This window comes from Scyliorhinus canicula, chromosome 2 (assembly GCF_902713615.1).
Source record: "Scyliorhinus canicula chromosome 2, sScyCan1.1, whole genome shotgun sequence".
In the NCBI taxonomy this organism is placed as follows: Eukaryota; Metazoa; Chordata; class Chondrichthyes; order Carcharhiniformes; family Scyliorhinidae; genus Scyliorhinus; species Scyliorhinus canicula.
In genome coordinates this window covers 47,558,979-47,572,289 of record NC_052147.1, presented here as the reverse complement: position 1 = coordinate 47,572,289, position 13,311 = coordinate 47,558,979, and the positions used below count along the sequence as shown (strand labels likewise).

Sequence of the window (13,311 nt, the reverse complement as noted above, 5' to 3'; positions counted from 1 at the left end):
GCTACTGTAATTCACCACATTCACCCCCTGTAAAAAAATCAAGTCCGGCGGGGCTGGTGGCTTACAGATTGAGTCTGTCCGGTGGCCGAGTTGTCCGCTGTGATCGGCGGAGCACCGGGGTTGCAGCCCCTTCTGGAGAAAAAGGCGACTGGTCTTCCTGCCTGATTTAATGTGGCTGCAAGAGCTACCTCTGAGGCATCGCTCTCAACCTGGAAGGGGACGGATTCATCCACCGCCCACATGGCAGCCTTGGCGATGTCCTCCTTGATGCAGTTGAAGGCCTGGCGAGCCTCAGCTGACAGGGGAAAAAGTGTGGCCTTAAATAGTGGGCGGGCTTTGTCCGCATATTGAGGGACCCACTGGGCATAATATGAAAAGAATCCCAGGCACTGTTTGAGGGCCTTGGGACAATGAGGGAGAGGGAGTTCTAAGAGGGGGTGCATGCGGTCCAGGCCGGGACCCAGGACTCCGTTTTCCACGACATAGACGAAGATGGCTAGTCTGGTTGTGGGGAAAACGCATTTCTCCTTGTTGTACGTGAGATTAAGCTTCTGGGCCGTCTGGAGAAATCGGTTGAGGTTGGCATCGTGGTCCTGCTGGTCATAGCCGCAGATGGTGACGTTATCCAAGTACAGAAACGTGGCACGCAGCCCGTACTGGTCCATCATTCGGTCCATTGCTCGTTGGAACACCGAAACCCCATTCACGACGCCAAAGGGGACCCGGAAGAAGTGGAAGAGGCGGCCATCGGCCTCAAACGCCGTGAAGTGGCGGTCCTCCGGGCGGATTGGGAGCTGGTGGTATGCAGACTTCAGATCCACCGTGGAAAAAATCCGATACTGGCCGATCTGATTCACCATGTCTGCAATCCTGGGGAGGGGGTACGCGTTGAGGAGTGTAAACCGATTAATAGTCTGACTATAGTCTATGACCATGCAGAATTTTTCCCCGGTCTTGACGACCACCACCTGAGCTCTCCAGGGACTGTTACTGGCCTCTATGATCCCCTCACATAAAAGCCTCCGGACCTCGGATCGAATGAACACCCTGTCCTGTAGGCTGTACCGCCTGCTGCGAGTGGCTACGGGTTTACAGTCCGGCGTGAGGTTGGCAGAGAGAGGGGGGAGGGGGGAGATTCGCAGCATGGCTAGGCTGCAGATAGTGAGTGGGGGTAGAGGTCCGCCGAAGCTGAGGGTGAGACTCTTGAGATTGCATTGAAAGTCGAGTCCCAATAAGAGTGGGGCGCAGAGTTCGGGCAGGACGTATAGTTGGAAATTAGAGTAGCTAGCGCCTTGAATTGTTAGATTTGCGACGGTGCGCCCTTGGATATGGACAGATCTGGGTGTACGAAGCTCTCCGTGCTCCCGGAGTCGAAAAGGCACGGTGTACTGTACCCGTTGATTTTGACCATCGTCATCGAGTTGTGGAGATGCTTTGGGCGCGATTGGTCCAGTGTGACTGCGTTGAGTTGCGGGTAGTCGGCGGCTCGGTAGGCTGCGCTGGGATGGCCCCGTGATGAATGCCCGCTGAGGTCGCAGTCTTCAATCGAGTTTTCTGAGTGTGGAGAGGATGGGGCCCAAGATGGCCAACCCCCATGGATCGCACGTGGCGGGCGGCGAGGAAGATGGCGTCCAAGATGGCGGCCCCCATGAGTTGCGCCGTGGTGCGGGTGGGGGCAGAGTCGGGGCATAGGCCGCTGCGTTCCAGGGCCTGCGGGCCTGCGAGTGCGGAGGGTGATTACTTTGTGCCACTGGAGGTTTAGGGGCTGGGGCCTTCCTTGCCAGGCACACTCTGGCGTAGTGGCCTTTTCGCCCGGAGCTGCTGCAGGTTGCGTTGTGGGCCGGGCAGTGCTGCCGCGGGTGCTGGGGCTGGCCACAAAATTGGCAGGCTGGTGCAGCATGGTGGCTGGGTGGCCGCGCGGCGCAGGCCTGGGGGAGTCGCTGGTCGGGGGCCCATGACGGGGTCGCGCAGTCGGCAGGAAAATGAAATTAAATGAAATGAGGTGAGGCTACGAAATGAGACCTCCATAGTTGTAGCGAGTTCAACAGTATCTTCTAAATTTAGGGCTCCCTTCTCCAGCAGTCGCTGGCGCACGTAATTCGATCTAAGGCCTGCAACAAAGACATCGTGGACAGCAAGTTCTCTATGTTCTGCGGCAGTTACAGCCTGACAATTACAGTTCCGGGATAAGGCTTTTAAGTCTCTGAGGAATTCTTCTAGCGATTCTGTAGGGCGCTGGCGGCGAGTAGTAAAAACGTGGTGCGCGTAGACCTCATTGATAGGCCTCACGTACATTCTATCGAGTCGGGATAGGGCCTCTGTATATGAACCGGTACAGTTTAGCTGAGTAGATATATGATGGCTCACCCTCGCGTGCAGTAGACTGAGTTTCTGCTCCTCCGTCGTTTCTGTGGTGCTTGCTTCAGCCAGGTAGGCCTTAAAACATTGGAGCCAATGTGAAAAGATTTATTTCGCCTCTGCATCCTGCGGGACGAGTTCCAGTTGATTAGGCTTGAGGGCTGATTCCATGGTCATTCCTTACTGTTTCTTAAGATGATTAAATTGATGAGACCATCAATTCACGCAACACGTGGTTAGAAGTGAACAGTGGTTTTAATCGTCTTACAACAGAGCCTGCCTGTGACAAGATGAACTCCAGATGAACTGCCAGGCAGGCTCTCAGCATCAACCTTTATACTTCCGATTAGGGGGAGGAGCCGTGGGTGGAGCCAAGGGTGGTGCCCAGTACACACTCCCGTACACTCCCAGTGCATCTCCCCCTAGTGGCAGAGCAGCGCAACTGCTCGTGTGCCGAGCTTACAGAGACATATTACAACATGTGTAATACAGTATGAATTACGCTACTGTGATTCACCACACAAGGTTTCAGCAGAACAGAGTGATCTTGGAACAACAACCGATTAGCAAAACCTCTCTTTATGGGTTGCCAGACCAAGTGACAGAGCCCACTGTCATTCAGCAAGTCATGTGGATTAATATTGAGAAATGCTTTAAAAATATTCCACATTCTTAAGTGCTTCAAGAGGTGAATATGGCAAAGTCAAAACAGCAGAAAACAACACCCAAGAAGGTTGCATGAAAGATATCCTTAGCAGTGGGCTCAAGAAAAGACGGAGGTTGGGAAGGAAGGTTATTACATCTACATCTACAATATGATGAAGCAAGTTCACCTTGACACTGACTATTTACCCCAAGTGCAGGAATTTTAGGAAATCCTTTTGAAACAATATCTTTGAGCACATCTCAAACGATGCTTGTTGTCTGGCCCATTATGCAACCATGAGCTCCAGAGTAGTGCCCAGAGAGTAGTCTTAACCACACCATGTTGGAAAGGGTAGAGACTGTAATCAAGTATACTTGCTTCAACTAAAACACCCAATGTAGAGAAAAAGCCAATTAAAGAATCTATTTTTGATTCTTCCACTGGAGGTGGATGGTGGAGGCTAGGCTAGTCTTAATTGCCCATCCCTAATTGCCCTTGAGAAGCTGGTAGTGAGCTGCCTCCTTGAACTGTTGCAGTCCATGTGGTATAGGTACACCCACATTGCTGTTAGGTATGGGGTTCCAGGATTTTGACCCAGTGACAGTGAACGAACACCATATAGTTCCAAGCTAAGATGGTGGGTGGGGTGAGGAATTGAAGGTGGATCTGCTGCCATTTTCCTTCGTGGTGGTAGGATCACAGGTTTCGAATGTACTTTCAATGCACCTTGGCAAATTACTGCAGTGCATCTTGTAGATGGTACACACTGCTGCCACTGCCCATCCGTGGTGGAAAGAGTGGATATTGAAGGTGGTGGATGGTGTGGCAATCAAATGTGCTGCTTTATCCAGGATGGTGTCAAGCTTCTTGTGTGTTGTTGGAGCTGCACTCATCCAGGCAAGTAGAGAGTATTCCATTACCCTCCTGAGCCTAAGTTTTGCTGGGCTCCTTGATGCCACACTTGGTCAAATGCTGCCTTGATGCCAAGGACAGTCACTCTCACCTCACCTCTTGGGCTCAGCTCTGTTGTCCATGTTTGGGCTAAGGCTGTAATTAGGTTAGGAGCTGAGTTGGGAGCTGAGCAGAGCCCAAATTGAGCATCAGTGAGCACTTTATCGGTGAATAAGTACTGCATGACAGCACTGTCAATGGCCCTTTCCATCACTTGGTTAATGATTGAGAGTAGACTGATGGAGTGGGGTGGCTTTGGCTGGGTTAGATTTGTGCTGCCTTTGTGGGTAGGAAATATCTGGGCAGTTTTCCGCATTGCCGGGTAGATGCCAATATTGTAAATGTACTAGAACAACAATTTCTGGAGCACAAGTCTTCAGTACTATGAGTGGAATGTTGTCTTTGCAGTATCCGATGCCTTCAGCCATTTCTTGATATCATATGGAGTAAAACAAATGGGCTGAGAATGTGATGCTGGAGACCTGCAGTGGATGCGAAGGTGGATTATCCACTCAGCACTTCTGGCTGAAGATTGTTGCGAATGCTTCAGCTTTGTATATTGCATTGATGCCTTGGGTTCCCCTATCATTGCCAATGGATAATTTGTGGAACCTCTTCCTTCAGTGAGTTAGTTAATTGTCCACCACCACTCATAACTGGATGTAGCAGAGTTTAGGGGTGAGATTGAACGGCCTTACAGCGCCCAAAAAGGTCCTGGGATCTACCTGGCTCAAAACGCCTCGCAAAATCGCGTTAGATCTCGCGAAACAATCCGATGTAATTCCCGCTCATTATGGGCAGAATCACATTTTGGCAAATCTGCATATTAGGGTGCAACAGCTAATCTCACTCTAATATGCAGTTTCCTGAGGTACCTAAGGTTGTGGGGTCCATCTCCTTCACATTGGAGACTTCGGGCGCGCACCGTTCAGTACTGGTGTCCACAAATGGGGAGCAGACAGAACGGCACTTGTCAGATCTCCCAGGTGCCCCCAGGTGCATTGGAGGCCCCCAGGTGCATGCCCAATCACTGCAGCAGTGCCAAGCTGGTACCCAGGCAGTGCCACTTGGGAACCTTGTCAAAAACGTGAAGCTGGCGGAGTAGCTGCTGCGGGAGGTGAGTAGCCATCTTTGAAGTTGTGGGCAATTAGCCCGGGGGCACTCGGGTTGCTGACCCAATGATCTTGGGGGGGGGGGGGGCATGAGTGAAATCACTGCTGGGCATGGGTGGGGTGGGACGCGGAATGGTGCTGGGTGTGGGCGGTGCCAGGTGCCCAGGGGAGTGACAGGCAGAACCAGTACCAGGGGTTGATGTCAGCTCGTGCGGCCCGGTGGAGGTCAAACACGGGGAGAATGTGCAAACTCCACACAGACAGTGACCCAGAGCCGGGATCGCACCTCGTGCCGTGAGACTGCAGTGCTAACCACTGAGCCACCGTGCTGCCTCCTAGTACCTTTTAAAAGTTAAGTTCAAATGGTCCCCCTCACACGTTATGCTATGTTATGGCTTCCTCCCACCCCCATGTCCCCTTATTATGCATGTTTGGCTGAGTGCCCTAACAGCTATTTGAATACTAGCATAGCCGCTCCCCAGAGGAAATACTGTTTGATTCACAGCTCGGGCTCTCTGATTTCTATGGTCAAATTCACAATGCGTGTGGTTTCAAAGGTTTATAGTTTTTAAAACTTCAAAAGGCATGGATGATTGCCCCTTTATTAGTTTGAGGTGCAGACTTTTTTCAAACATAGGAGACAGTTATCAATGGATTATAATTTTTCAAAGAATTTACACCTCCAGCACTGTACAAATGGTACTTGAAAGTGTGAAGTTGGTCAATGGGTAAGGAAGTGCCAGAACTTGTCATGGGGGGGGGGGGGGGGGGGGGGGGGGGGCATGAGGGATCATATGGAGTTGGTGGAGAATGAGGGGTCTGATAGGGTGGGTAGAAGAGCAGAATTTGGGAATATGGGGCATGAGGGGACATACGGGGCATGTAGGGCCACGAGGTTGTCTGTTGGGGCACGGGGAGTGCTTGAAGCGTTCAGGAGTGTGAGGGGTGAGGGCTGGAGCTTCTTGTGTTTTTTGTTTACCAGGACACAGTTCCCCAGCACAAAGGCAGGTCTTTTAAACAGCCTGCCTCCACACCTGGCAACCTATGGGTGCCTTCTTGGATTGGCCAAACTCCAGCTTGCACCTAGCCTCCAGCAGTGAAGGCCTCGCCCTAGCAGGCACTTTCTCCCGAGATGGGTGGGCCAAGCTGGCAATTTTCTTAACTCCCCCTGCCCGCCTTGAGGATGAAAACCCAGGCCAGTTTACCAACAGGAATATGGATTATCAGCTCCAACATAATTACATTTTGCAATTCTCCTTTTGCATTTAAGATCCACTTGAGAGACAATCTGAAAGATGGTAGACGCTCCAGTTTAAATCACATGGAAGAAGTGAGCTCTTTAATAAAAAGTTATTTCAGTAATATTACGGAAATGAATAGAGCCACACGCAAGGTAATGTGAGCTTTAATTTAAATAAATATGACACATGTCTTTAAAGTCCATCAAACAGATGGAAAATAAGATCAAATAAAAATGTTTCTTTTTGCAGATTCTGGTGGATAGGGCATACTATAAAATTGTTCAGGAATACATAACAGTCCTTATTCGCAGCTCTTTGAGATGTACATCAGAGAGACGGTATCAGATACCTGAGAAAATTATTCAGGACTCGAAGGAACTGCAACACATTTTTTCAGAGCAGGTGAGCAGATTGGGCTAATTAACTTGTTAATTTTTCTTATAGTTAAGAACATGAGAAGTAGGAGCAGGAGAAAACCATACTCCTCGAACCTGTTTTGCCTGTATTTATAAGGGTTAAGTAAGCAGACCTCTTACCGTATTAATTCTGCATTACCTATGGTTTGAAATAACTTTTTCCTTCTTTACTCGTTTCAAGTCCCCCAATATATCATCCGCCTATTCTCTCATTAAAATGTGAGCAGGTGACCAGCTCTATGGCCAGGGCTGAACATTACAGTTATTCAGAAGACAGCCAAGTGGGTTGATTTGATTTTCTCTGTGGTTTTATTCTTCCCTCCCTCCCTGTCCAGGAAGTCTATCAGTGATCAGGAACTTCGGCTGCGGCTTCACTTTGTGTCCTCCCACTCTGGCCCAAAATGTTGATGTGCTGATGACAGCATTAATAAAGTTACACAAGTCACACATTTCCTTTCTAAGACATTCTGTACCCTGGGATGTGAATCAAGGGGCAATTTAATGTGGCCTATCAATCTAACCCTGCACATCTTTGCATTGTGGGGATGAGACCCATGCAGACATGGGGAGAATTTGCAAATTCCACATGGGCAGTGACCCGGGGCCGGGATTGAACCCGGGTCCTGGGCGCCATGATGGGATGTGATTTCTTAAAGTCTTAAGGGTATATTAAACGCCATGAAAACTTAAAACAGTTTGTACATTTAAACAATTAGAAATGCACTTTCTGACCAGGTGGCACACGGTTTGGGATATCCCTAAAAAAATAGAACTGTCTTGGGAAAAAGGCTTGTTGCGAAGTATGAAATGGGCAGTGGTTCTGGAAAAGTCCAGTATCGGGATCACCCTGTTCCGTTCAAACTGCTGGAATCTGAGTGATGTGCACAAATGATTAGAAATTAAAGTTAAAAAGGAGAAATCAATTTTTTGAAGATGTCTCTAATATTTAAAAAAAAATATGGTGCTGAAAATCCATGGTTGCTCCATTGCGCTCCCCAAGTAACTTCGGAGGAGTGCATTGGGATGGCTGGAAACTAGTCAAGGTTGGTAAATGCTAGGTCCTGCCTTATTGTTGAAGTTTCCGGTGTGGTCAGTTGATGTAAGAGTAGGTGGGATCAGGAGTGGGATCATGTATGACCAGATTTACTGACTAACTGAGGGATAGATGTGGGAACAGTCTAGGTGTTTAGGCCACCATCCACCCAAGACACCTCCATCAAACTTATTGGATTTGTGACAGAGAAGTACCACAGGTATCTCCCTAGTGTTAGGTACCCTCAATGGCAAGCGAATGACGGGGTATCCTGTTGGTACAACAGGCTCAGCATCAGGTTGGGAATCTCCAGCAGACCTCCGACTGCTGTCTCGCCTGGGGTTCCTACCTTCACCTGATGTACATCAGCAGCAGTGTGGTGCTCACCAGAATGTGCCCCAGAAGCCTGACCACTAACATTTCCCACCGGGGTCCATGCATCTGCGCTGGTGGAGGGTGGGGATGACAGCTGTGCCGTGACTATCACAGTGGCATCCTCGGAACTCTCCTTCGAGGTGTTCTCCTTGGAGTCAGGAGAAGATGCCGCCCAGGATGGGCCAGCACTGTCAGCAGCGGGATCTGCAGGAGAATGGACATGTGATCAGTGTGAGGGATGGGTCGGGCAGTAAGGCAATAACAACTCATGTTTGACAGGTCCACTGGGTGAAGCCTGGTGGTTCCTCACCTCTGCGGCGTCAGCCAGCCTTCGCGTTGTTGGCCGCGCCGGTCACCTCCAAGGCCCATTCCTCGAAGGAGATGAGGATTCCGGCACGCTACCATCAGTCTGGGCCCTCTCGTGACGGTTGTGGGAGAGTTTTTCCTGAGGAGACACGGAGAGGGCACATGTATGGTTCACAGTGGTTGGGGGGGGGGGGGGGGTGGTGAAAGAGGGATTGGGGGTGTTGAAGGGGGAGGGGGTGGATGTTCCCATGGGGGGGGGTGGGTGGAAGAAGTCACGGGGTGGGGGAGGGGGAGGAGAAGAGGGCTATGACTCACTCGTGCTGCCCAGTGTTAGTCATTGAACTTCTTCCTGCACTGGAGGCCAATCCTCCTGGTCACACTCTCCGAGCTCACAGCCATCGCCACCTCATCCCAGGCAGCACTGGCCGTCCTATGGCTAACCCTCCTGGACCCTTGGGGGAACAGGACATCTCTCCTAGCCTCCACTGCGTCTCCCAACTTCCCCAGGTCAGGGTCCCCAAACCTTGGGGCTGGTTCCTCGGTGCCATTGTTGCCAGCTGGCTGGGGTTGGCTGGGCAGGTGTTGCTCAACCTTGTTAACAGGGGGGCTGACGAGCGTGGTCCAGGCAAATCTGCTAGCGGGCCTTCATTTGCGGCGAGAAGCTCATTGAGCCTCATTAAGTGGACCAATTAACATTGAATAGCTTTGCCGACCTCGCTGAGCAATCCCCCCTCACCATCACATGTAGAAATCTTTCCAGAGAATCGCGCCCATCATCTTCCAAGCCAACCCAAAGCAAGACTTTGCTCTTTCACTGAGCAACTTTTGATCTTGTAAAACCTGATCCAGCCACATTCTCATGTCTGCTCTTGCCATTACAACAATGCAGTGGGAGTCAATAATGTTTCTTTGTTTTGACTATTTTCAGCAGTCTAGTGTTATTTGCCTAAACAAAGCCATCCAAGATGTGGCAGAAATATTAAAAATCAATGATATCGAAGCATTAAAAGTAGAGGTTGCTGCATTTGTTAGAAACTACTCTGGCGTAAGGTAGGTAATCATAAGGAACTCTTTTTTTTAAAACATTTTTTTTCTGAGAGGGTCTTTATTCACCAAATTAAAAAAGCTGACTGCCTCAAAAAAGTTGACTAGTTAAAATCGCAACATAATTGAAAAATAGCCCTGATTTAAGGCCTATGCTCAAAGCTGTACCTTCAAGATGAACAAATAAATTAAGTTACATTCTATTACATTGGAATTTAGGATTTGTATTAGTGTTTTGTATCACCTTTGGTCTGTTTTTCTTTGGAAACTGAAACCCAATTATCTCACCTACGACATGAATGCAGTGGGTTATGACGGTGTCATGAGGTTAGCTTCCGCAATATGTAGCAAAAGGTTCCAATGAATAAGAAGGCATGACAAGAAGTCCATTTTGTTGGCCTGCAGTACAATGGAACCTGACCAGCCACATTATAGTTTAAATTATTGATTTAGATGTGAACAGATCTTGCACCTGAATTTTCAGGATGGCAAATGGTTGGTGCCCTCACCTGAAGAGTCAGCGGGGATGCCCACCGCCATTTCACACTCATTCGAGGATTGATTGGCAGGTGGGACTTCAAACCGCGCTTGAGAGGAAACCCCATTTTGGAGGGCTCAGGCCAATCAGATTGGCTGACAACTCTCTAGCCCATCCAGGCACAGCGCTGCAGTGGTTGGAAGAGGCACTGCAGTGCTGAGATGACGTCCTGGCAACTGAAGTACAGGGCTCTTGGGAATGGGTGGGTAGGGGAGCTCGGGGGTGGCAAAAGGGGGGGGGGGGAGGGTTTGCAAGGGTGGTGATTTTGCTGTCAGCAGCCATGGTGGGGTGTGGAGAGGACTAGAGGGCCGTGAGGAGAAGGCACCCCGGTCTGAAATAATAATAATCTTTATCAGTATCACAAGTAGGCTTACATTGACACTGCAATCAGGTTACTGTGAAAATCCCCTCAGCGCCACACTACGGCGCCTGTTCCGGTACATGAGGGAGAATTCAGAATGTTCAATTCACCTAACAAGCACATCTTTCGGGTGGGAGGAAACTGGAGCACCCGGAGGAAAATCTCACGCAGACAAGGGGAAGAACGTGCAGATTCCGCAGACAGTGACCCAAGTGGGAATTGAACCTGGGACCCTGGAGCTGTGAAGCAGCAGTGCTAATCATTGTGAGCAGCCACTCTTGATGTGGAGTGGCGCCCCTCCGATTTTAAGCCTCTTGTGACAGACTAGCGACCTGTTCCAGGAATAATTAACCATGGAAACAGATGAAAGTCTGCCTTTGTGCGGGAAGAGAATCGGAGGGGGGGGGGGGGGATTTAATTATTAGAATTCTCAGTTATAAGTTCAGAGTTAAAATAAGCTTCCATGACCTTCGTAATACTTCTGTAAGGTTTACAGGGACATATTTGAAATGGCCAGAGAGTCATTAGTATCAGATGAAGTAAGAATATTTTCAAGGAAAAGGCAATAAAGAAAATAGCAAAACTAATATCGGACTCAACTTTAGAATAATAGGAATGAGGTAATCAGGACCCGTGATTCTACTTGAATTCAGAAAACAAAGGGGCAGCAGGGTAGCATGGTGGTTAGCATAAATGCTTCACAGCTCCAGGGTCCCAGGTTCGATTCCCGGCTGGGTCACTGTCTGTGTGGAGTCTGCACGTCCTCCCCCTGTGTGCGTGGGTTTCCTCCGGGTGCTCCGGTTTCCTCCCACAGTCCAAAGATGTGCGGGTTAGGTGGATTGGCCATGCTAAATTGCCCGTAGTGTCCTAATAAAAGTAGGGTTAAGGGGGAGGTTGTTGGGTTACGGGTATAGGGTGGATACGTGGGTTTGAGTAGGGTGATCATGGCTCGGCACAACATTGAGGGCCGAAGGGCCTGTTCTGTGCTGTACTGTTCTATGTACTGTTCTATGTTCTAAAGGATTGCCATGTAACATGTAAAACACTTCAATTTGTATTTTATAGGAAGGAACACATCAGCGCTATTCTGGACATAAAGGGGAAGATTTCTAAAGGAGACAGGCGGTGCATCTTCAAACAAATGGATGACATTTGTCCCAATGATAATCATGGCAACAAATTATTTCAGGGGATAAAAGTCTCTAAATGGCGATGGAGGAAGAATGATTGTTGTTTGTTGTGCTGCAGGGTATAATCAGAGAACAGGGGAGAAAAACGATCATTAATTGGCAGCAGCATTGTGTGTGAAGGCCAATTGAATCAAAACGACGCACAAGATTGACTGAGGTGCAAGTTCACTGCCATTTGGATCAACATTTTTAATGCTCATTTGAGTGATGATGCTGACACCAGAAAGTGCACATATCTGAGCTTGTTCTTCAGAAGCTAAATCATCAGCTTTTTATATTTTTGAAAGAGAGTGATGATAGCTGTCAAGCTTTTGGAAGAAGAATTTTTTGTTTTTGTACCAGCTACTGTCATGTGAGAGTACCTTTAAGAAGTGGGTGTTTATAAATGGGTGTGTATATACATATCTGTAGTGAGAGTACCTTTAAGAAATGAGTGTTTATTACTGCAGGGATGTCAGAGAGTGGGTGGAGCTGGGCTGTCTGTCAGCTTTTTACTTTCATTTTAGGCTGTTTGCGGCAGGGTGTGTTTCCATACCAGCCTCCCCGAACAGGTGCCGGAATGTGGTGACTAGGGGCTTTTCACAGTAACTTTATTTGAAGCCTACTTTGACAATAAGCAATTTTCATTTCATTTTTCATTTTAGTTTAGTTTTCTGTGTTGGAGCTGAAGCCAGACAGAGCAGGTGTACTGTTGATCTCTCTGCCGTCAAAAGACTATCTTTTGATCATTTTGTGAATTCAGAATTATAAATGTTTTCAGTAGTGACTTTAACCTGATGTGCTTCTGTTAAAGGTTTTGTTTTTAAGTCGTATGGATGTTAAAACAAAAGCTTAAAGGATTACTTAGTGTTATATTCTTTGAGGATTGTATTTGAATTAATGGTTGCTAAGATGTTCACTGTATGTTTTAAAAAGGTTAACTTGAGTTCATAGAATAAACATTGTTTTGCTTTTAAAAATACTTTTCCATTTCTGCTGTACCACACCTGTAGAGTGGGCCGTGTGCTCCCCATACCACAATCTATTAAAATTTGTGGGTCAGGTGAACTCCATGATACACTTTGGGGTTCTCTAACCCTGGCCCATAACAAATTGGGGGCTCGAGGGGGATAAAAGTCTATCTATTGGGTTGGCTTAGTGAACTTAAAGACAGTGAGGGGTGAGCATATTGTGGTTGCTTTTCAGGTGTGGTATTTCAGTTTACGTAGGGAGTGTGTTGTGGAAAATGGTTCGTTCAGAGGCTCAGAAGTTTTTGGGGGTGGAGACGGTCACACGCAGTACCTTACCGACAGAAACTAAAAGCAGATTGTTAGATTTGGCAAAAACATGAGGTAATTATGGCGGTTGCTAAGCATTTAAAGTTGCCTGAGATACAGTCTGACTCATTAGAATTGGCAAACATCCAGTTGAAGATTAAGCAACTTGACCATGAAAAAGAATTAAAGCAGCTTGAATATACAATGAGAGAAAAAGAAAGAGAAAGGGAGATACAGATCAGGGAAAAAGAAAAGGAGCGAGAAGAAAGAAACAAAGAAAGAGATGGAGAGGAAAAGGAAAGATAGAGAGGAAAGGGAAAAAGAGTTTGAACTTCAGAAAATGGCTATGAAACATGACAGTCAGTTAAAATTGGCAGACGGAAAGGGAAATGTACAGTTGGATGGTAGTGATGAGGATAGTGATAAAGAGCATCATAGTCGAAGGCTTGGTGGGGATCTATTAAAATATGTCCAAGCATTGTCA

At 48.0% G+C, this 13,311-nt stretch overlaps 1 protein-coding gene across 1 annotated transcript in view; it reads left to right on the top strand.

The window, feature by feature from the left end:
• The window catches only part of LOC119962244 (exocyst complex component 3-like protein 2), a 56,232-nt gene extending 44,314 nt beyond the window's left edge, over window positions 1–11,918 (top strand). Inside the window, exons 6-9 of the mRNA XM_038790234.1 lie at window positions 6,338–6,460; window positions 6,558–6,710; window positions 9,367–9,488; window positions 11,447–11,918. Of these exons, the coding sequence (XP_038646162.1) occupies window positions 6,338–6,460; window positions 6,558–6,710; window positions 9,367–9,488; window positions 11,447–11,636 (588 nt within the window). The 3' untranslated portion in view covers window positions 11,637–11,918. The remainder of the gene's footprint in view (window positions 1–6,337; window positions 6,461–6,557; window positions 6,711–9,366; window positions 9,489–11,446) is intronic.
• Window positions 11,919–13,311: the final 1,393 nt, after the last annotated feature.